Genomic DNA, 24,525 nt, shown 5'->3' with positions numbered 1-24,525 from the left:
CGAAGGAGAAATAACATCCTTTACAGACAAGCAAATGCTGAGAGGTTTTCTCACCACGAGGCCTGCCTTACAGGAGCTTCTGAAGGAAGCACTAAATATGGAAAGGAAAACCAGTACAGTACCAGCCACTGCAAAACATACCAAATTGTAAAGACCATCAACACCATGAAGAAACTGCATCAACTAACAGGTAAAATAACCAGCTAGCATCATAGACAGGAACAAATTCACACATAACAATATTAACCTTAAATGTAAACAGGCTAAAGGACCCAATTAAAAGACACAGACTGGCAAACTGGATAAAGGGTCAAGACCCATCAGTGTGCTGTATTCAGGAGACCCATCTCACATGCAAAGACACATATAGGCTCAAAATAAATGCATGGAGGAATATTTACCAAGCAAATGGAAAGCAAAAAAAGCAGGGTTTGCAATCCTAGTCTCTGATAAAACAGACATTAAACCAACAAAGATCAAAAAAGACGAAGAGGGCCATTATATAACGGTAAAGGGAGCAATCCAAAATAGGGCTAACTATCCTAAATATATATGCACCCAATACAGGAGCACCAAGATTCATAAAGCAAGTTCTTAGAGACCTACAAAGAGATTAAGACTACCACACAATAATAGTGGGACACTTTAGCACCCCACTGTCAATATTAGATCAACGAGACAGAAGGTTAACAAGGATATCAAGGACTTCAACTCAGCTCTGCACCAAGCAGACCTAATAGACATCTACAGAACTCTCCACCGCAAATCAACAGAATGTACATTCTTCTAAGAACCGCATCACATTTATTTTAAAATTGACCACATAATTGGAAGTAAAACACTCCTCAGCAAATGCAAAATAACAAACAGTATCTCAGGCCACAGTGCAATCAAATTAGAACTTAGGATTCAGAAACTCACTCAACACCACACAACTGTATGGAAACTGAACAACCTGCTCCTGAATGACTACTGGGTAAATAACAAAATGAAGGCAGAAATAAATAAGTTATTTGAAACCAATGAGAATAAAGACACAACATGCCGGAATCTCTGGGACACAGCGAAAGCAGTGTTTAGAGGGGAATTTATAGCAGTAAATACCCACCAGGGAAAGCGGGAAAGATCTCAAATCAACACCCTAACTTTGCAATTAAAAGAACTAGAGAAGTAAGAGCAAATAAATTCAAAAGCTAGCAGAAGACAAGAAATAACTAAAACCTTCAAAAAAATCAATGAATCCAGGAGCTGGTGTTTTGAAAAGATTAACAAAATAGATAGACCACCAGCCAGGCTAACAAAGAAGAAAAGAGAGAAGAATCAAACACAAACAGACACAATAAAAAATGATAAAGGGGATATTACCAATGATCCCACAGAAATATAAACTACCAATAGATAATACCATAAACACCTCTACACAAATAAACTAGAAAATATAGAAGAAATGGATAAATTCTGCAACAAATACACTCTCCCAAGACTAAACCAGGAAGAATTCAAATCCCTGAACAGACCAATAATAACAAGTTCTAAAATTGAGGCAGTAATTAATAGCCTACTGACCAAAAAAAGCCCAGGACCAGACAGATTCACAGCCGAATTCTACCAGAGGTACAAAGAGGAGCTTGCTATCATTCCTTCTGNTCTCTCTGCAGAAACCCTATAAGCCAGAAGAGAATGGGGGCCAATATTCAACATTCTTAAAGAAAAGAATTTGCAACCCAGAATTTCATATCCAGCCAAACTAAGCTTCATAAGCGAAGGAGAAATAACATCCTTTACAGACAAGCAAATGCTGAGAGGTTTTTCTCACCACGAGGCCTGCCTTACAGGAGCTTCTGAAGGAAGCACTAAATATGGAAAGGAAAAACCAGTACAGTACCAGCCACTGCAAAAACATACCAAATTGTAAAGACCATCAACACCATGAAGAAACTGCATCAACTAACAGGTAAAATAACCAGCTAGCATCATAGACAGGAACAAATTCACACATAACAATATTAACCTTAAATGTAAACAGGCTAAAGGACCCAATTAAAAGACACAGACTGGCAAACTGGATAAAGGGTCAAGACCCATCAGTGTGCTGTATTCAGGAGACCCATCTCACATGCAAAGACACATATAGGCTCAAAATAAATGCATGGAGGAATATTTACCAAGCAAATGGAAAGCAAAAAAAGCAGGGTTTGCAATCCTAGTCTCTGATAAAACAGACATTAAACCAACAAAGATCAAAAAAGACGAAGAGGGCCATTATATAACGGTAAAGGGAGCAATCCAAAAATAGGGCTAACTATCCTAAATATATATGCACCCAATACAGGAGCACCAAGATTCATAAAGCAAGTTCTTAGAGACCTACAAAGAGATTAAGACTACCACACAATAATAGTGGGACACTTTAGCACCCCACTGTCAATATTAGATCAACGAGACAGAAGGTTAACAAGGATATCAAGGACTTCAACTCAGCTCTGCACCAAGCAGACCTAATAGACATCTACAGAACTCTCCACCGCAAATCAACAGAATGTACATTCTTCTAAGAACCGCATCACATTTATTTTAAAATTGACCACATAATTGGAAGTAAAACACTCCTCAGCAAATGCAAAATAACAAACAGTATCTCAGGCCACAGTGCAATCAAATTAGAACTTAGGATTCAGAAACTCACTCAACACCACACAACTGTATGGAAACTGAACAACCTGCTCCTGAATGACTACTGGGTAAATAACAAAATGAAGGCAGAAATAAATAAGTTATTTGAAACCAATGAGAATAAAGACACAACATGCCGGAATCTCTGGGACACAGCGAAAGCAGTGTTTAGAGGGGAATTTATAGCAGTAAATACCCACCAGGGAAAGCGGGAAAGATCTCAAATCAACACCCTAACTTTGCAATTAAAAGAACTAGAGAAGTAAGAGCAAATAAATTCAAAAGCTAGCAGAAGACAAGAAATAACTAAAACCTTCAAAAAAATCAATGAATCCAGGAGCTGGTGTTTTGAAAAGATTAACAAAATAGATAGACCACCAGCCAGGCTAACAAAGAAGAAAAGAGAGAAGAATCAAACACAAACAGACACAATAAAAAATGATAAAGGGGATATTACCAATGATCCCACAGAAATATAAACTACCAATAGATAATACCATAAACACCTCTACACAAATAAACTAGAAAATATAGAAGAAATGGATAAATTCTGCAACAAATACACTCTCCCAAGACTAAACCAGGAAGAATTCAAATCCCTGAACAGACCAATAATAACAAGTTCTAAAATTGAGGCAGTAATTAATAGCCTACTGACCAAAAAAAGCCCAGGACCAGACAGATTCACAGCCGAATTCTACCAGAGGTACAAAGAGGAGCTTGCTATCATTCCTTCTGAAATTATTCCAAACACTAGAAAAAGGGGGAATCCTCCCTAACTCATTTTATGAGGCCAGCATCATCCTGCTACCAAAACCTGGCAGAGACACAACAAAAAAAGAAAATTTCAGGCCAATATCCCTGATGAACATCAATGTGAAAATCCTCAATAAAATACTGGAAAACCAAATCCTGTAGCACATCAAAAAGCTTATGCGCTATGAAAAAGTCAGCTTCATCCCTGGGATGCAAGGCTGATTCAACATACACAAATCAATAAACATAAGAGATCGCATAAACAGAACCAATGACAAAAACCACACTATTATCTCAATAGATGCAGAAAAGGCCTTTGACAAAATTCAACACAATCTCATGCTAAAAACTCTCAATAAACTACGTATTGATGGAACATGTCTCAAAATAATAAGCGCTATTTATGACAAACCCACAGCCAATATCATACTGAATGGGCAAAAGCTTGAAGTTTTCCCTTTGAAAACCAGCACAAGACAAGAATGCCCTGTGTCACCACTCCTATTCAACATAGTATTGGAAGTTCTGGTCAGGGCAATCAGGCAACAGAAAGAAATAAAGAGTATTCAAACAGGAAGAGGGGAGGTCAAATTGTCTCTGTTTGCAGATGACAAGATTGTATATTTAGAAAACCCCATCATCTCAACCCAAAATCTCCTTAAGCTGACAAGCAACTTCAGCAAAGTCTCAGGATACAAAATCAATGTACAAAAATCACAAGCATTCCTGAAACCAATAATAGAAAGACAGTCAAATCATGAGTGAACTCCCATTCACAATTGCTACAAAGAAAATAAAATACCTAGGAATACAACTTACAAGGGCTGTGAATGAGCCTTTTATGGAGAATTACAAACCACTGCTCAAGGAAATAAGAGAGGACACAAACAAATGGAAAAACATTCCATGCTCATGGATAAGAATCAATATCATGAAAATGGCCATACTGTCCAAAGGAATTTACAGATTCAATGCTATCCCCATCAAGCTAGCATTGTCATTCTTCACAGAAGTAGAAAAAACTACTTTAAATTTCATATGGAACCAAAAGGAGCCCATATAGCCACAACAATCCTAAGCAAAAGAACAAAGCTGGAGGTATCATGCTACCTGACTTCAAACTAAACTACAAGACTACAGTAACCAAAACAGAATGGTACTGGTACCAACACAGATATATAAACCAATGTAACAGAACACAGGCTTCAGAAATAACACCACACATCTACANAGAATTACAAACCACTGCTCAAGGAAATAAGAGAGGACACAAACAAATGGAAAAACATTCCATGCTCATGGATAAGAATCAATATCATGAAAATGGCCATACTGTCCAAAGGAATTTACAGATTCAATGCTATCCCCATCAAGCTAGCATTGTCATTCTTCACAGAAGTAGAAAAAACTACTTTAAATTTCATATGGAACCAAAAGGAGCCCATATAGCCACAACAATCCTAAGCAAAAGAACAAAGCTGGAGGTATCATGCTACCTGACTTCAAACTAAACTACAAGACTACAGTAACCAAAACAGAATGGTACTGGTACCAACACAGATATATAAACCAATGTAACAGAACACAGGCTTCAGAAATAACACCACACATCTACAACCATCTGATCTTTGACAAACCTGATAAAAACAAGCAATGGGGAGAGATTCTCTATTTAATAAATGCTGTTTGGAAAACTGGCTAGCCATATGCAGAAAACTGAAACTGGACCCCTTCCTTACATCTTATACAAAAATTAACTCAAGATGAATTAAAAACTTAAATGTGAGACCCAAAACTATAAAACCCTAGAAGAAAACCTAAGCAATACCATTCAGGACATAGGAATGGACAAAGACTTTATGACTAAAACACCAAAAGCAATGGCAACAAAAGCTAAAATTGGCAAATGGGATCTAATTAAACTAAAGAGCTTCTGCACAGCAAAAGAAATGATCAGAGTGAACAGGCAACCTACAGAATGGGAAAAAAGTTTTGCAATCCATCCATCTGACAAAGGGCTAATATCTAGAACCTACAAAAAACTTAAACAAATTTACAAGAAAAAAACAATCCCATCGAAAAGTGGGTGAAGGATATAAACAGACACTTCTCAAAACAAGAGATTTATGTGGCCAACAAACATATGAAAAAATCCTCATCATCACTGGTCATTAGAACAATGCAAATCAAAACCACAATGACATACCATCTCATGCCAGTTAGAACGGTGATCATTAAAAAATCAGGAAACAACAAATGCTGGAGAGGATGTAGAGAAATAGGAAAACTTTTACACTGTTGGTGGGAGTGTAAATTAGTTCAACCATTGTGGATGACAGCGTGGCAATTCCTCAAGGATCTAGAACAAGAAATATCATTTGACCCAACAATCCCATTACTGGGTATATACCCAAAGGATTGTAAATCATTCTACTATAAAGACACATGTACATGCATGTTTACTGCAGCACTATTCACAATAGTAAGACTTGGAACCAATCCAAATGCCCAACAATGATAGACTGGATAAAGAAAGTGTGGCCCATATACACCATGGAATACTATGCAGCCATAAAAAGGATGAGTTCATGTCCTTTGCAGGGACATGGATGAAGTTGGAAACCATCATTCTCAGCAGAAAACCAAACACCACATGTTCTCACTCATAAGTGGGAGCTGAACAATGAGAACACATGGACACAGGGAGGGGAACATCACACACCAGGGCCTGTCAGGGGGTGGGGGCTTAGGGAGGGATAGCATTACGAGAAATACCTAATGTAGATGACGGGTTCATGGGTGCAGCAAACCACCATGGCATGTGTATACCTCTGTAACAAACCTGCACGTTCTGCACATGTATCCCAGAAGCTAAAGTATAATTAAACACATACACACACACACACACACACACACACACACACACACACACACAAAGAAGACACCAAAAAGAAAAATATGGTAAGAACATTATCCTAACCTCTTCTACATTAGCAGGGCCACCAAAGAGAAAAGCATATAGGTTAGAACACTGGCTATAATACAGTAGTTCACGTTCAAAGATGTACACATGAGGGAGGAAGACCAGAACTATCCAACTGGATGAAGACAGAGAAAAGGGAGCATATTCATTTGAGATTCCAGAGATCGTTACATTATGTAGCTGTGCATGGGATAACTATATTGCACAAGGCATGTATTTTAGGTTGTTAGGAGTTCCTGTTCTTTTTCTTATTCTTTTTGTAAAAACCAGAAAACTCCCTGGTCACAATCTCATCTCTCTCAAAACTGCATTTAGTTTAATGAGGTGTTTGCAAAATTCACTGGGATTTTGGGAAGACTGGCAGGAAAGACAGCCTAGAAAAATTATTATATCAAAGAAAAAGCTGTGTCTTTGGGTATTGAACACAGTTCTAGCAAAGACATAAAAGCAAAAGGCAGGCATTTAAAATAAGCTCAAAGGCCCCGCTGAATGCTTATGATTTCCAAGTACCATAAACTGCTAACACTAGAAAACAGACTATTTATAGTATTTGAGGTTGTTTTTGAAAACCATGCTATTGAACCTTGATTTTCTGTTACTTAGCGATTACTAATGATTACTGACCAAAATATTCTACAACAAAAGGGAACAGTGGTAATAACATTGGCACAACCTGGGAAGGGAAATATCCATCTCTACTCTTCAGAGACCTAGAGGAAGAGAAAGGTAAATGGGGAAGAGAAAGGTACATACATTGGTCAAGCCCAGAGCAAAAGCTGGCACTAACACCATGAGAAAAATGCAGAAGTTCTGATTCTCAGCATATACTGTGAACCACCAGCTGTTCTCACTTCCCCTGCCAACGGTGTTGACTTTGGCCAGTGAGGGAAGAACTAGTTTCATAAACAATTAGCACAATAAGAAATAAGGGTGGGGTACTTAGGAGCCATAACCTTGGTGGACCACTTTTTGACTGTAAGATCACTGCCAGGCTTCAAAAATAAATGTATTTGTTCCTTCAGCATTTTACTGGACATGTTTATAATAAAATCAAGTTGGCAATTATTGGTTGTATCGATGGGGTTGAATCTTTTGTTAAGGAATACAAGAAGCTTAAGCGGACGGAGAGAGGCAAAATTGACCAAAATAATTAACTTTCACAATATAAAAGCTGCCGTAAGAGCCACCACAAATGAAACAGCAGAAAAACGAAAGGGGATTTCTGCAGTTATTAATTGCTATATTACCCTTATCATCATTACATAACCCAGTAGCTTCTGGGGAGCACTAAATGGTATATTTTCTGAAGACACTCTGGCCAACTAGGTTAGGCAATGGCCTCCTTGAACCAAAACTATTGCTGCTTAAGGCTTGCTTTCTGCCTTGATTAAACACAGTGGCAGGCTCCAGTTGAAGGGATGATCCTTCTTTTTTGAAGGGAGGTAGAATAGAGTAATTGCCAGATGTTTGCAATTTTAGCTATAAAAAGATGGCTGCTTTCCATTCCTGTGTATGTTGGATCTTTTTTCTTTCTACCCAAGCTATTGTGGTTCACTAAAATAGGCCACTGCACTGATGAATCATCATTCAGGACTGCAATAATGGAAGCAGAACAAATATGACATTTTAAATTCACATAAAAGAAAAATAAATAAAAATACATGGGTAATAGTTACATGCTAAGGAACAGAAAGCATGTTGCAGTCTAAAGAACACAATTTGGTTCAAACAAGTTATGCCTGAATCTACTCTGGACTACTTTTTACCTGTTTGGTCTGGGGCAAGCCACCTCACCACCAACCTTCCCTCTCTTCAACAGTAAAATGGGGGATGAGGGGGTACCATCTCATTCAGCAGAAAGAACCCACACCCTGGCCATCTCTATGCCCTGCCTTACATATGCACAGCTCAGGCAACATGTGCAAATATTTGTTGTGTGAATAGATTAAATATATACATACATAAAATGTTAGAAACCATATATCATGATATAATTGTGTACATGTTATATTCTCTACTGTAGTTACTACAACCCCACCACCACCACATACTCAGTTTTTGCTACAAGCACAGCCTACTAATTTGGTAAGAGTAGAAATAAAAACCTGTTTTGTTTATTTAGGCAGCAACAATATAACTGGCTTGACAGACTGGTGACCCCTAGACAGAGATGTTACCTTTCTTAATGGGTAAGTTAAGAATCTCTTTGAGGATCCGATGGTGTTATGAACCCTTTCCCTGAAAAAAGACATACACACAGACTAAGTTTAAATACAATTTCAAGAGATTGGCTTAATCCAAAATACGAATCTCGAAAATGAATGGAACCCAAAATAAAATCCCTAATTAAATTAATTTTTCTGAGATTGTGTAGTTAATAATCTGTAGCAACTGACATTTTGGAAAAGTAATTTCTCTAATAAAAATCAATAGTTTCTTCCTGAAATGTTCATCTACATTTTAACTGTACTTATAGTTCAATAGTAAAAACACTACATCTCAAAGAGATAATATAAATATGAATCATTTTTTGCCACATTGACAAAGTTCAAGTAAAGTAATTCTACTTCTAACAAAGGTGTAATGCAAATTCAAAAAAGGAATCTTAATTCTAGCAAGGACAAACATATGCCAAGCCAATTCTAAAATCTCAATCAGCAAATACAAAAAAAACAAGGATACAACTAAGCTCATTTTTTAAATGGTCAGCATGAGCTATATGGGATTTTATAATTTAAAATCTGAATTAAAAAAAAAAAAATACTATGGATATGACCCTCAGAGCTAATGTTCATATTTTCATTTCAATAATAGTAGCAACAATAATGATCACATCTTCCACTGATTTTGTCATTATTTTGTGCCAAATATATGTCAATTCATGACTTCATTTAACTTGGAAAACAACTCTTTAAGATACAAATATCTCTATCTTATTTATTTGTTTATTATTTTTATTTATTCATTTATTTGAGACGGAGTCTCACTCTGTCGCCTAGGCTGGAATGCAGCGGCTCACTGCAACCTCCGCCTCCTGTGTTCAAGTGATTCTCCTGCCTCAGCCTCCCAAGTAACTGGGATTTACAGGTGTGTGCCACCATGCCCAGCTAATTTTTGTATTTTTAGTAGAGACAGGGTTTCACCATGTTGGTCAGGCTGGTCTTGAACTCCTGATCTCAGCTGATCCACCCTTGGCCTCCCAAAGTGCTGGGATTACAGGTGTGAGCCACCACGCCCAGTAGGTAAATATCTCTATTTTAAAATTGAAAGAACTTAGGTTGCTACTTATCCTGGTGAGTCCAAGTTCCCAGAAAATTAAGAGGTGAAATCAAAACTGGAACCCAGATCTATCTGATGCCAGAGTCTATATGCTTAATTACCTCCCTGAGTCTTTCTTCTCTGTAACCTTCCAATACTACCTTGGCTCCAAGCAAACTCTTTCTTCTGATAGAGTTAGCCATAGAGTCACTTCACAAATAGAAGCTTTACAGTAAAGCTTTATATTGTTAGTCACTGGTCATTTTCAAATGTTGAATTTCTAATGAAAATGTAAACTGTTTAAGGGCTACGATGTGTTTATACTTTTTCCTGTCCACTACCGAGCCCCATTAATAACAATGGCACAAGATGGAAGTGAATAATTGGCGCCAATAAAAGAACTGAATTCAATGCAGATGTCAAGAAATAAAACAGTGAAATCTGTCTACCAGGGATCACATTGGGTGGCATGCATGACACTTTACTGTCTCCTCAAGTGGTGATATTTCTGGGTATACCTCATAGAACTTGGAGATTTCTTTCCCAGGAGGTAATTTTTACAGAGGATGCACTTAAGAAAACCCAAGTCATTACAACATACATAAACAGATGAATAACAAAATAATGACAAATTAAAATGCCATTTTACAGAATGGTAAGAAATAAAATAAAATGTCGTTTTAATTCCATTGTAATGTCAATAAAACTACCATTGATATCTGAAAAGTTTAAGCAAGATGACATAATTCAACTGAACTAAGGAAAATTCCAAATGGTTATTCCAAAGGTCTTGTCAAATAATGTCTCCTTGAGAAAAATTATTTCATTTAATAAAAGTAATAATGGCATTAATATGAGATACAGTGTACTGCTGAGGAACAACTACAGACTTGGATTTAGGAGATAAGGGTCCAATTTCCAGCTTTGCAATATGCCAGCTATTTCACTTTACATACATTATACTCTGCAGATTGAGGATGATAATAACCTTTTTACAGAGTAGCTAGAAAGATAAAGTAAACAGTAAAGCAAAGTGGACTTCAGATGCAATGGAGGCAAATAAATCCACTATAATGCTGTTCAATAGTTAAGATACTGTTCTGCCAGATAAGTTGTTTTAGTAATTGTAATAATTCATTATTACCAAATACTGTTTATTGTACATTACCAATACTTAAGGGAAGATACTAAAATTTGGTCAAATGTGAGACTTCTACATATATTAGCCTAACCATGGGTCTCTGAATCACAGAGTTTTCATTTGTCTTTAGGAACCATAATAATGTAGGAACTATAATAACATTGCAGGATATTCTGCTGATTAAGCTAGATATTATGTGAGAAAGTGCTCTAAAATTTATTCACATTCATGCACACTCGTACTAACACATATTTAAAATTGCAAGTTGTAATGAACATTTCACAATAAAATCCTTCTTTCATTGCTTCCTGTTTTCTCAGGATTACCCCAATGTGTGAATAAGCAAGAGAGAAAAACAGAACAAAAAATGATTAAGTTAGCTTACACCTCCATTCTTAATGGTATGTGTTTGACTAGGTAAAAAAAAAAAGCTGCCTGAAATTGTTTCAGGAGATTTAAAGAGAACTGCCTTTTGCTTTTTCTTTCTTGCCTTAGCATCTGTATGCAAAGGCACATTTCATTCTAAAATATAACAGACAAGTGCAGAGAGATAGTAATAGTAGTTCTGGCCGGTACCTCCAGGAAAGTACTTCTTGCCTGTGGTATAAGATCATATTTCTTGGTCCTTCCTCTCTGTAGCTACCTAACTTCCTGGAGCTATTTCTAGAGGTAAGTTTCAGAGCATGCTAGAACATTTGGGTCTACCCATAGTGAAGTCACTCTGTTCACACTGCAAAGCTATTCCCAGGAGCCCAGATGCACTGCCTGAGGACATCAGCAAAGAGCTGCCAAAATCAAAAGGGTCGGGATGGGGGCCATTCTCTGCTTTTGCACATGCAGTTCCCTTTACTTGGCATGCCATGCTGTCCACCGCCCTTTTCTGCTTGGTAAACAACTAACTCATTCTCTAACACTCAGATCAGATGTGTCCTCATCTGTGATGCTTTCCCCAGTTCCTCCTAGCGGACATCCTTCATATTATATTATGGCACTAAATTTACATAATGCAACCTTTATGGGTATGTGGTGCCTATTATATGTCTATATTGACTAGTAGACTTATTCTATTTGAAGATAGCAACATACAGAACAATGTAAAGAACATATAATAAGGGAGAGCGCTGGAAGAGCAAACTGCTAGAAGGCTCAGGGTGCCACCTCCCAATGACCTATATTCCTCTGCCCCAGGTGCTGTCCTAAGCCATCAGGTCTCTCTGACTGCAGTAATTTTAAGAAAGGATGATAAAAATGCCATACTGATTTTTTTTAAGTTCTTTAAGTCAATCGTTATTTTAGGGTATGATTTCTTTATATGGTATATTTGCCCAAAGGCTCAGGTGTCAGATTTATTTTATAATGTCCATAATGAATCCATTTTTAGATAATTTACATAGCCCTACTGTGACCCAAAATTTTGTGAGATTTCAGGCATTGCTACCTAAAGCAACACAATAGCAAGAGCTCTGTAATGCAGAAGCTTGGCCATGACTAGGGCATTCTCGAAGAATCCATTTTTGTCATTGTTTGAAATTTTTTGGTTTTGGATCCCAAATAAAATGACCTGGGACAACATATGCAAAAGATTGGTGTCTATGATGAAAGCACTGAGGGAAAAGAATAGCAACATGAAGGATGCTCTCTGAATCTGTATAATGTTCACATGATAAAGACGCTTAACACTTCAAAAGCTACCCTCATTAACTATGGGAGAAAGAGTACACGCTCAGGACCTGGAGAAGGTTCCGAGGAGACGAAGGCACTGGTCTCTGAAATTAATAAAATAAATGAGTGGTTCCCAAACTTTGGTTGAGAATCAATCACAATTCCCAGGGAGTTCTGCTTTATGTTTTAATTTTGCTTTGTTTTAATGCAGATTCCTGAGGCCCATGGCCAGAGATTTTGATTCTGTAGAATTGTGATGGGACCTAGGACCTGCTTTAATATTTTTCTTTTGAAAAATGTTCTCCAAGTCTTTCTGATGACTGGCCAGCTTTGAAAACCGGTTTAAACCATACATTCTGGCAGGGATACATATAGCAGTGATCTTTCAAAGTATCACACAAGCAATTCAGATGGCATGTAAGATAGAACTTTGAGTAAGAGAATAATACATTAAGAAAACTATATGCATTTCTTTATTTTACTATTATTAAACCTGTTTTGAAATATAGACTCAGAGAAAGTTGCAAAAATAGTACAGAGTCCCATGTACGCTTTACCCAGGTTCCCTGAATGGTAACTCTCATAAAGCTATAACACATTACAAAACCCAGCAAACTGACATTGTTACTGTTAACTAGACCTTACTCAGCTTTTACCATTTTATAACCTGCATTGATTTGTGTGTGCATACAGTTCTACGTAATTTTATCCCATGTTCAGATTCATGTAACCATCACTCCAATTGAGGTACAGAACTGTTCCACCCACACAGACTCTTGCTGCATCCTCTTAGTATGAATGACCAGTACTTGCCCCACCTGACCCACCCATCTCTGTCCCCTAGCAATCATGAATATGTCCTTCATCTCCACAGCTTTGTCTTAAAATGAAATCATATAATATATGTAATCTTTCGAGACAGTTTTTTCACTAAGCATGTCCAGGTTATTGCATATATCAATAACACTTCATTCTGTTTTACTGCTGAATGGTATTATTCCATTGTATGGCTGTACCAGACTTCACTGAAACATTTGCCCATCAAAGGATATTTGGGTTGTTTCCAGTGTTTTGTCATTATGATTAAAAAAAAAAAAAAAAAGTTGCTCTGAACATCCATGTACAGGTTTTTTTTGTGAACATAACATTTTGATTCTCTGGATTAAATGCCAAAGGGTGTATTTGCTGAGTCATATGGTTAGTACATGTTTACTTTTGTAAAATATCACCAAAGAGTTTTCCATAGTGGCTACAAAATTTTGCACATTCCTACCAGCATTGTGAGAGATCATTTCTCCACATCCTCAGCAGCATATGGGACACATTTTTATTTTAGCTTTTCCAATACATGTGTGGTGATATCTCTTTGTGGCTCTCTGTATATTTTTATTATCAAAAAAGCAATTAAATTCTCTTCAGATGTAAAATATGGAGTGACAATAGTATTGTACGTTTGTATAATTTAAAAATAAAGATGATTAATGTGTATCTCCCCACACAAATCAGCATTAATTATTGTTTTTGAACCATACAAGAATTAGGAAGAACTCATCACCTTATTAGGGAACTCATTTCAACAGTTAATTAAGCTGACAAGTTACAAAATAAAAGAGATTTCTGTCAACAATACACAGACTTCTCCTTGTTCTAAAACATCTAGTCCACTTTGTTTGGGTATATTAGTTCAATCACTGTAACTTCTAAACAAGTCCCCCAGAATGCATCTATGGGAGAAGGAATCCCCAGGATCATGGCTCGGCTTCCCTACTTACTATCTGCAATACTGAACAAGCCACCTGCCTTTCTGAGTCTCTGAAATGAATATTAAATTGTTGCCTGCATTCAAGATTTTTCATTGGTTATTTACAGCACTCCTGGGCAAATAACCTGCACTTCCCTGAAATGTATTAGTGAATACATTCTCAACTATTCTCATCTAGGAAAGAAAGTGGTTGCATTAGATAACTTTTAAGATTCACCCTGGTTCTAGAATTTTACAGTTTATATAGTGTTGAGGCATTGTAATCCCTATCACTGCTATTAGAAGCTAATGACATCAGAATTTATGGATAACATGCTAAATTATTATTATATTTATATTACCACATATTCCTTAGGACAGACTGAGTATTCCGTATACAAAACATTTGGGACATGAAGTGTTTCAAATTTCAGATTTTTTGGATTTTTAGAATATTTACGCATACCAGCTGAGCAATCCCAATCCACAATTCTGAAATCCACAATGTTCCCGTGAGCATTTCCTTTGAGCATTGCGTTGGCACTCAGAAAGTTTCAGATTTTTTCACATTTAAGATTTCAGATTTTTGGATTAGGGACTTAACCTGTATTAAAGTATTTTTTATAATTTTGAATAATTATTGGTAATTACATATAAGGTTATAAAAATGCATTTATTAAATAAATTTTATTTCACAATTGTATCACTAATAATTATTATTAATAATGTTATTTTTATTATAGCAAGAAAATACATCCCAAGAGTGCAGGAACTAGTCTCTGTTTCACTCACTGCCATTACTTCAGCCCCTAGAAGAGTATCTGGCACAAGATCTGTTTTAAGTAAATGATTGCTGAATAAGTATATACTAGTAGCTCCTTGGGGTTATAAGGTATTTTATGGTTTAAAAACATTTTCACATTTATCATCATATTTGGCTTTCAAAACAATCTTGTGAGACAGTTAGTATTACCAGCTAATATTTTATGAATTAAAGAGGATATGGAACAGAAAAGCAACATGCCCAAGGCCAAGTGGTGAAACCGAAGCTTGAATGTAACTGCGCCGACCATCAAGCCAGGGCTGCATCTTGGCACTTGTGAGCATCAATAAGGCCTACGAATATTTGGTAAGATCCGATGTCACTCCAAGAATTACAAGTGAATTTCTCTGCTGAAAGATGCAGTGTAAAGATCAAATTAATATAATTAATATTTGATCCTTTAATGAATACACAGCTTGTTCTTTTGTCCCCCTAAGGACCTGAAAATTAAAACTCATGCACTGCCCTGTGCAGTGATGGATGAAGCTCAAGCTGCTTATGCTCATCCAGAAAACGGGCATGCCAGGCAAACCCGAGCTCCATTACAGTTCCTGAGGTTTCGGTGAACTTGTGGCTACTCTCAGGGCATAACATGCATACTTATAACAAGCGTCCACGATGTTACAACTGCAGTCTGTAATTGCAATTAACAGGACTGTCAGGATTACAAAAAGATGCTTCCCATCTGTAACCTCCAAAAAAGATGTTTCCCATTTGTATCTCCAAAGTTAGAGCAAGATTCTCTTTGCATGGGGAAAAGGACGCTAGGACTCCAGAGACAGAAAAGCACACGATGAGGACCATACATTCACAGCAAAAATAATGGGGAAAATCCAGTCTAAATTATTCCTTTAAATAGAATGCCATAAGTGGACATCAGTTCCCCTCACATGTTAGTTATCTGCTAAGAAAACAAATGCATCCTGCCTAACCAGGATACATGGCTTCACAACACTGATGGCTAATTCTCCACCAAGCATCAAAAACCCAGGACTCATCAGTTCCTAGGAACTAAGCTCCAAACGTGCCTGGTTCCCATAAACCATGGTGGTGCAGCTGAACGAGTGCATTTAGGAAACCTGGGTTCTGGATCAATTCAGCCCCAAACTCATGGGTAGATTAGCAATCAACTATAACTGTTTCCCCTCCATGGAATAATATATTCATAACCTCGCAGTAGCAGAAAGCACAGAAAGATGTTGTTAAAAAAAAAATCCAGGCTTAGGACCCCGATTTAATACAATTCACCTCACCTGTCTTTATCTATCTTGACAAGTCTAAGTGAACCAACATGGTTACAAAGCTGGTTTGTGAAAAGGGTCACCATTTTGAAATTAATTTCAAAGAAGAATCATGAAATAATAAAATAATGAAGTTAAAGGAGACATCAGACTGTCTAGCCAACCCTTTAATAAATGGAAGCATTTAAAATTAGTAAGGGCCCTGGGTGTGAGGGTCTCCCTCTACTCTTTTACTAGCTACACGATTCTTTAATAAGCTCTTCCATTTCTATTACTTACAAATCATCAAAATGACAATAACATCTGTTCTACCTACCTCAGAGAGCTACAGTAAGAATTTCCTACTGAAATGAAAAGACAATGAACACCCAAGCGCTAAATAAACTATAAAAGAGTATACCGATATAAAACGATTCCACCAAAAGGATCACGTGGAATTGGTACCTAATGCAGACCCAAAGTCTGAATGGCCACAAACCGTTTCCAATATTTGTCTTTATGTATTAAAGGAAAATGTCTTCTCTTGTATATTCAGAAAAGGTAAAGGTTATTATATTTAGAGAGAGAGAGGGAGAAAGAAAAAGAGTGAGAACTGGCATGTCGTGCCAATTTGTTTTTTTAAAAAATCTAACATAAAAGCGTCTTTTAAAAAGAATTTCAGAAATTAAAGAAAGTGAATTCGAGGCCACCAGACAACTTCAGCTTCACAAACTTGCGAACTTTACAAATCTTTCCAAATGATTATCTATTTTAATGATGGATAAAAAGTATTATCAAATTTCACTCAGCCAAATTAGAGAGAGACAGAGAAAGAGAGAGAGTGAGTGATTAATTTGGTGCAAAAGTAATCATGGTTTTTGCCATTCAAGGCAACCTAATACTAATCCCCAGAGTGTATTAGTAAGATAATTTCACAAACCATCTTTAAAAAAGTACATTAGTATAGTAGGAAAATTCATTTGCTTTCCTATTTACCAAAACCAGAAAAAGAACTATACTGTTCCGTCATCAAAGTCTAAGACTGAGTTTAACTGATGCTGTTGTTTTATTTTTGGGGGGTGAGGTGGTTGCTGTTTGTTTTATCTTTTATTTTTTAATTTGGAACAGAGTGAAAACCCAGATTATAGGACAAACACAACACTAAAGGCTAGTATTTTAAAGACCAGAAGAAAATTGCATTATCTTATCTTGTTGTCATCAGTTAAACAGAATAGAAAGTGATAGAACATCATAAAAACATACTAAAATAATTTCACAAAAAATGAAATAGACAGTTAACACTATAAAATCTTTAAGAATTGTGCTACTATAAACATGCATGCGCAGGTGTCTTTTTCATGTAATGAGTTCTTTTCCCTTGGGTAGATACCCAGTAGTGGGACTGCTGTATCAAATGGTATGTCTACTTTAGTTCTTTAAGGAATCTCCACATTGTTTTTCATAGCGGTTGTACTAGTTTACATTCCCACCAACAGTGTAAAAGTGTCCCCTTTTCAGCATATCCATGCCAACATTTATTTATTTATTTTTTAATTATGGCTATTCTTGCAGGAGTAAGGTGGTATCTCAATGTGGTTTTAATTTGCATTTCCTGGACAGTAAGTTGAGCATTTTTTCATGTGATTGTTGTCTGTATATCTTCTAAATACCCATCAGCCAACAAATGGATTAAAAAAAAGTGGTATATATACACTGTGGGATACTACTCAGCCATAAAACAGTATGAAATAATGGCATTTGCAGCAACTTGGATAGAGTTGGAGACCATTATTCTACAAGTAACTCAGGAATGGAAAATCAAATACTGTATGTTCTCACTTATAAGTGGGAGCTAAGCTATGAGGATGCAAAGGCATAAAAATTATATAATGGACTTTGGGGACTCAGGGTGAAGGGTGGGAAGGATGCGAAGGATAAAAGACTATAGCGTACACTGCTCGGGCAACAGGCACACCGAAATCTCAGAAATCACCACTACATAACTTCTCCATGTAAGCAAAAACCACCTGTTCTCCAACAGCTATTTAACTAAAAAAAAAATTTAAAAAATGTTAAAAAACTATATATATAAATATGGGTGCCCCAGAAAGACAAGTTGATGTGGAAAACATGTGGGTATTTTTCTACTTTCACAGTCAGAATTAAAACATGGGAAAGCCAACTCCAGAGATTACAGATACAACACCAAGCTCAGAAATGTAAGCTCAAAGAACGGGCTTGGAAGGAAAAGTCATTCAAAGACATAGGTCGAAGCTGCAGAACCACAGTGTCTCATAAAAGTCGCTAAGAACCTACAACATGTATCTGGAGAAGTAGGTTTATATTATTGTGCTTTATCAATTAATTCAGTTCTGCACACACTATTGAGTCCCTAGTATGTGTCAGGTATCCTGCTAGGTGCCGTTGAGGGAAAAGGCATGAATCAGGCAGCCCATGAGTCTCAAAGTTCAGACTCCATTAGAGAACACAGGTGCATATACAAGCAAATCTATTAAAAACACATTGTCATAAGAACTGTATACAATGCATGAGGTTATGGGGTAGTAAAGAACAGTTTGCCATTATAATATAGTACAAGGTTTGGGATAACTCTAGAGTTAGAGGGAAAAGACTTGAGTGCCAACTCGGCTCGGAGCAGACGGTGCTTCTCTGAATAAATAACTTACACTTTCTAGACTGCAGTTTTCACATTTACATCAGAACAAGATGGGTTGTGTGATTTCTATTAGTTCTAACTTTCTGCATTTGTGGTTGAGCTTTGTGAAGGTCAACTTTTAAGCAATGAATTAAAAGACTGTAGAAGCAGGAAACTGGGGGACAAGTACATGCTAAAAGCAAAAAAACAGCATGAGCTGAGGCAATACAGAGCATAAGCTGTTATCACCAATGCATCCTGGAACTAAAACCTGTGCTACCTACTATCTTGGGAATTTCACTAAGAGTATAGAACATTCTGAACGAAAAAAAGAAAAGAAAAAGAATGGTTATAAACTTTTAAAATGTGTAAACATTTAAACACAATAGACATAAGTTACAAAAATGTTCAGAGTAACAGAATGCACTGATAACATTTAAATTAAATATAAAGAAAAGCAAATCTACTTCCAACAAATACATGGATACATCTTCGTGTCATACAGCAGATGCAGAAATGTAGCTTCTATTTTAAAAAGTCTGAATGTCCATAAACTGTTCCCAAGATTTGTCTTTAACTTACATATTAAAGGAAAATTTCTTCTCTTGCATATTCAGAAAAGGTAAAGGTTATTATATTTAGAGAGAGGGGAGAGAGAAAAGAGTGAGAATTGGCAGAAATGCAAGAGAGAACCAAAATTTCAGAAAACAAAAGACTGAGTTATACCATATTCCAAACTGCTTTGGAGAAGCATTACTGAGCAGTGCACTCACCCAGCCAGCCATCCGCCAGCCATCCAAATATATATGCATACATAAGAACACACAGACATACATTTGACCATATGCAACCATTCCTACTAAAAACACAGTAGCATAATATGAGCTATGAGGAACATAAGGACGAGTGAGAAACCATGTCTTGTTGCTTCAATGAGGAAGCAAAGCTTATATATATTCTTATAAGGGACGCAGGGACGTATCACTGTAATATGGGGCTTGGTGCCACACGTGCTGTGAATAGAAGGACAAGCAGTATCGCATGCTGGATATGGACAGCAGCTTTAGTTCAGGAACATACTCCAAACAAATCATAGAGAATGTCACCTCCTTTAAGCTTCCATTTCTTTATAAGAAAAAAAAAAAAACATTTTGTAGGGTTACATAATAAGGCAATAAAATACTAATGAGAAAGCAAAGAGCCTGGCACATACTACATGTTCAATATGGGACAGAATGTAAGCGGGAGCAATAACAAAAATAGTAGAAATTTGGATAGGTCAAAGAATAAGATGTGGAAACTCGGGCAAGGGAGTAATTACTTCTGATTTAGGCCACACCTAGACATTTTGGAGAAAGTGATACAAACAGAATTTTAGCAGGTAACGAAAACATGTGGGGTGACATGTTGAGAGGGGACCAAGGACTGTGCGCTGCCGAGCATGCAAACAAACCACTTCTCTTCTTCCTAGAGAATAAGACAGTGGGTGAACCACACATAGTACAGGGAGGGCATGTCAAATTCACAATAAAGGAGTCTAAAGGGAGGCCACTATATGCTTCTCTTCTCCCTATCTCATATATGCCATTTATTAGCCCTCTTAATATAGGATCTGCCCTCACCATAAGGCTCAGGCCTATAAGAACTCTCATATCTACAAAGACTTCCTCACACCTTTGCCTTCTGCTCTACAACTGGACATGTCTCTATTCTGTTCAGATTAGAGGGAGGTCCACTGAAGCTTTCCCCAGAAATTAGGAGACAAAAATAACAATGCCCTTAGTAAGATGACAAAGGGAAACATTGAAAACATAAATGAGGGCCAGGCACGGTGGCTCACACCTGTAATCCCAGCCCTTTGGGAGGCCGAGGTTGGCAGATCACCTGAGGTCAGGAGTTCGAGATGAGCCTGACCAACATGGAGAAACCCCGTCTCTACTGAAAATACAAAATTAGTCGGGCACGGTGGTGTATGCCTATAATCCAGCTATTCGGGAGGGTGAGGCTAAGAATCACTTGAACCCGGGACTCGGAGGTTGCAGTGAGTCAAGATCACGCCATTGCACTCCAGCCTGGACAACGAGAGTGAAATTCCATCTCAAAAAAAAAAAAAAACCATAAATGAGGAAGCCAACATATGGCTCCTCCTGTCCCTATGAAGAGAGATTCTCTTCCAGATCCCATTCATCCCATTCCCAAGCCCTGAAATCACTAAAGAAGGATGAGTCAAAGAAAGCCATTTCCACTAAGTGATTGATAGATTGCAAAGATGCAGTTTCCTTCTAAAGCAATAAAACATCATGGAGTGCTATAGAGATTAGTACAGCACCAAAGGCTTCATTTATTGTTTTTTAAGAGCAGCTTTCTGAAGGTCTTGTTCTTGCACTTTCTGAGGCAAAGGATACCCAACGATCCACAGCTGCAGCTTAGTCATGCATGCTGAAGCCTGATCTTCTCTACCACCCAGCCTAGGTGTTCACCTTACACAAGCCAGACATCTGAACTAGGCTTCTGGCACCCGACCCAAAATACTAATAGACTAGCAAAGTGTTTCCTGGGCGCAGGAGAGGACAGGAAAGAAAGAGGAGGACTGAACTATAGCACAGAGTGTGAAACACCTGCAAGCAATATTGACAAAACAAACATTAATGTCATTCAAGAAGCAACTGGAAACATCACGGAGAGGGGTAAGATATTAATTTTTTTAATGGTGGGACAGGGACAGAAAACAAAGGGAGTTAAATCTCCTTTCACTGCCTCTTCTCTCTCAGCTCCTATTCTTCAGTTTTTTTGTTTGTTTGTTTGTTTTTGTTTTTTTAAGCTATTGTTTCTTGAGTTTGAATAAGCTGCTAGCATTCGTTGGTAAAAATATGGAACCTTTTCAACCAGAGTACGGTACCATTTATACTGCCCCTAAGGCTTCGTGTGTGAGTGTATACACACACATACACACGAGAGCTGGAGCTCACGTAGACCTTCAAACTCTACGTGATGTAAACTGAATGCATTGTTATTAAAACCCCTGAAAATAGGCTTCACTCAAATTTGTCTGGGAGATTTAACAAATGCAAATCTCACAGAACACTCTAGACAACTTTATCCTTCGGCAGCCTAAGGGAAGAAAAACAGCCAGAGGAGGTAAACAATTCCATGCACTTTATTAGATTCACTTTGTATAAGTGTCTGATTGGACTACTGCTTGGCAGCATTTGCGGACATTTGTCCAACGGCAAGTGGGAGGGATGACTGTCTGGTAGCTAAAACCCTGTAAGAGAATGAGCTGGAGGTGGAAGATAATGCAGTAGAAAGGCATTGAGCTGTAACTAAAGAGGCCAGATTTCTAGTTTGAGCTCTAACCCCATTTCACTATGTAATCATAGCCATATAACCCATAAAAAGTCTTTTTCCTAAAAGGGGAGGTTGGTCTAGGCTATTTCCAGGCGCTCCTTTACTTTTAGTAGCCTATGACAACCACGCTGTGAATTCACAAACTACCTTTTTCTGACACAACTTTGTACTACAAATCACCTATACAACATTGAATTTTCCTACTGCAAGTAACCAACTCTGAAATCCCAGCACTTACCCTCACCTCCAGGTTGTTTGTATGGATTGTACTTAGGTTTTGGTGCAACTACTGGTGCAAACTTTTTGGGTGGCTGTTGTGTGGACACTGAAATGCTGGGGTTCCCAAAGGAATGGGTGGTCTCCATCCGTGCAGGCACATGGCCGAGGGGCTCACCAGTGCTTTTGGGTGGCAGCCAAGATGGGTGAGACATTGTTGGAATCTGCAATGAAAAAGAAACGAACACTGTTTTTATAGAAGCATGAAAATGAAGACAGTACTCCTCATTTGATTGCTACTTCATCTTAATCTATACTAAATGAATCTTGATAAAGTTCTCTGGAACGAAGGATGAAAGAAAATGGAAAAAGGAAAAATGAAGAGGCAGAGGAATCATGAGTAGAAAGAGGAGGAGGAAGAGGAGGGAGGACAGGAAGAGGAAGAAGGAGAGGAAAAGGAGAAAGAGAGAAAGAGAGAAAGAGATGGAGGAGGAGCAGGAAGAGAACACTCCCTCAAACTTGAATATCTCCCTTCCAATAGTCAACTATTTTAGTGCCTAGCACTCTTGGGAAATAGATATGAATAAGAAATGGTTCCTAACTTGAAGGAGTTTTTATGGTAGGAGAATGGAAAAGAGCTTGAATTTTATTAATAATCTATTAAATTAATTATCTCTCCAATTAAATGGTTATGCCTAAATGAAGTGCTAAGTTACCTAAGTGAGGTTAAGAACAAGTGTTGCTGAGATGCAGAAAAACATAGGTTCACTTCTTGGCAGGGGCAGAATTAACAAGATTTTATTGATGAGGTGATATCCAGACTGGGTTTGAGTGCTAAGTAGGGTTGAGCCTGAAAAATGTTAGCAAAAGATATAGGCAGAAAAGTACACAGCATTTACGTTTAGTGTGCTTGGAGGGGGAATAGCAGAAAGTAGCAAGCAAAAGAACTAAAAGGTGGGTTGAAACCAAAGCACAGACAGCTTAGCAGCCACAGTTCAGTTTAAATTTATTCTTCAGTTATTAAGGAACCACTGCAAGTTTATTTTGGAAACAAGGGTTTAACAGATACCTGGCAGGACACTTTTAAATGACCCATCTGCAGGAGCAGCTCTGGTCCCCACCAAGGGGCACGTGGAAAAGGGGAAGAGGGGCATATAGGTTGTCACAGTGTCTGGGACAATTATTGGAATTTAGGGCCAGAGGATAGAATATTCAACACATGTAACGCAAAGGTCAGCCCTGCACAACAAAGAAATGCCCATCGACATGTATGCTGAGCTGATACCATGTTGGACCTTCACGAAAAGCTCACTTAAACTAGGAGGGAACAATCAGATCAGCCCAGATGCTGCTCCGATCAGATTGCACATACCATTTGAAGAAAGGAAATGTCTCCTTTTTTCAGGGTAAGCCAAACACCTCTCCAGTCAGCCTGCCTGTTGGGGATGACACTCAGAGGCTGCTGCCGAGGAGGGCTCTCCAAGCCTGATTGCAAGAGCTCTCCAGCACAGGGACGCCCGGAAGGCACCCTGTACCCGCCCCCAGCCCAAAAGCCACCTACTAATTTATTAATTGAACCGAATTAATTAAGAGGGCTACATGATTACCTCCAGATGTCTGTAAAGACAAAGAGCATCAGAATGCAGAAATCAAAGGCCTCAGTACATGGCACAGTAACAGAGAGACAGGGTGGAGGGGAGAGCTGGGAAAGAGTGTTGCCTGGACATTAACATCAGTCCACACCACCAACAAGTGGCATGACTTTGAACAGCATCTCCTCTAGAGCCTCAGATAGTTTCACTCTCTCAGAGGACTCAGCCAAGCACAATGGCTCACACCTCTAATCCCAGAACTTTGGAGGGCAAGGCACTTGAGGCCTGGAGTTTTGAGAACAGCCTGGGCAATAGAACGAGACTCGGTCTCTACAAAAAATTAAAAAATTAGCGGGATATAATAGTGCACACCTGTCGTTCCAGCTACTCAAGAGGCTGAGGTTGGAGGATCACTTGAGCCTGGGAGACTGAGGCTGTGGTAAGCTGTGATTGCAC

The 24,525-nt window shown here is 37.9% G+C and overlaps 1 protein-coding gene across 8 annotated transcripts in view; it reads right to left on the bottom strand.

Annotated features, from left to right (window-relative positions):
- The window catches only part of LPP (LIM domain containing preferred translocation partner in lipoma), a 748,953-nt gene that overhangs the window by 472,836 nt on the left and 251,592 nt on the right, over window positions 1-24,525 (bottom strand). For all 8 annotated transcript variants that reach the window (XM_017873421.1, XM_017873422.1, XM_017873424.1 and 5 more), the window contains one exon: window positions 22,500-22,701. In XM_017873421.1, the coding sequence (XP_017728910.1) occupies window positions 22,500-22,692 (193 nt within the window). In that variant the 5' untranslated portion in view covers window positions 22,693-22,701. The remainder of the gene's footprint in view (window positions 1-22,499; window positions 22,702-24,525) is intronic.

Source organism: Rhinopithecus bieti, unplaced genomic scaffold, assembly GCF_001698545.2.
Source record: "Rhinopithecus bieti isolate Rb0 unplaced genomic scaffold, ASM169854v2 scaffold_5626, whole genome shotgun sequence".
NCBI classification, from domain to species: domain Eukaryota; kingdom Metazoa; phylum Chordata; class Mammalia; order Primates; family Cercopithecidae; genus Rhinopithecus; species Rhinopithecus bieti.
Note: the sequence above shows the minus strand (reverse complement) of the source record. Positions and strands in the feature narration are given on the sequence as shown.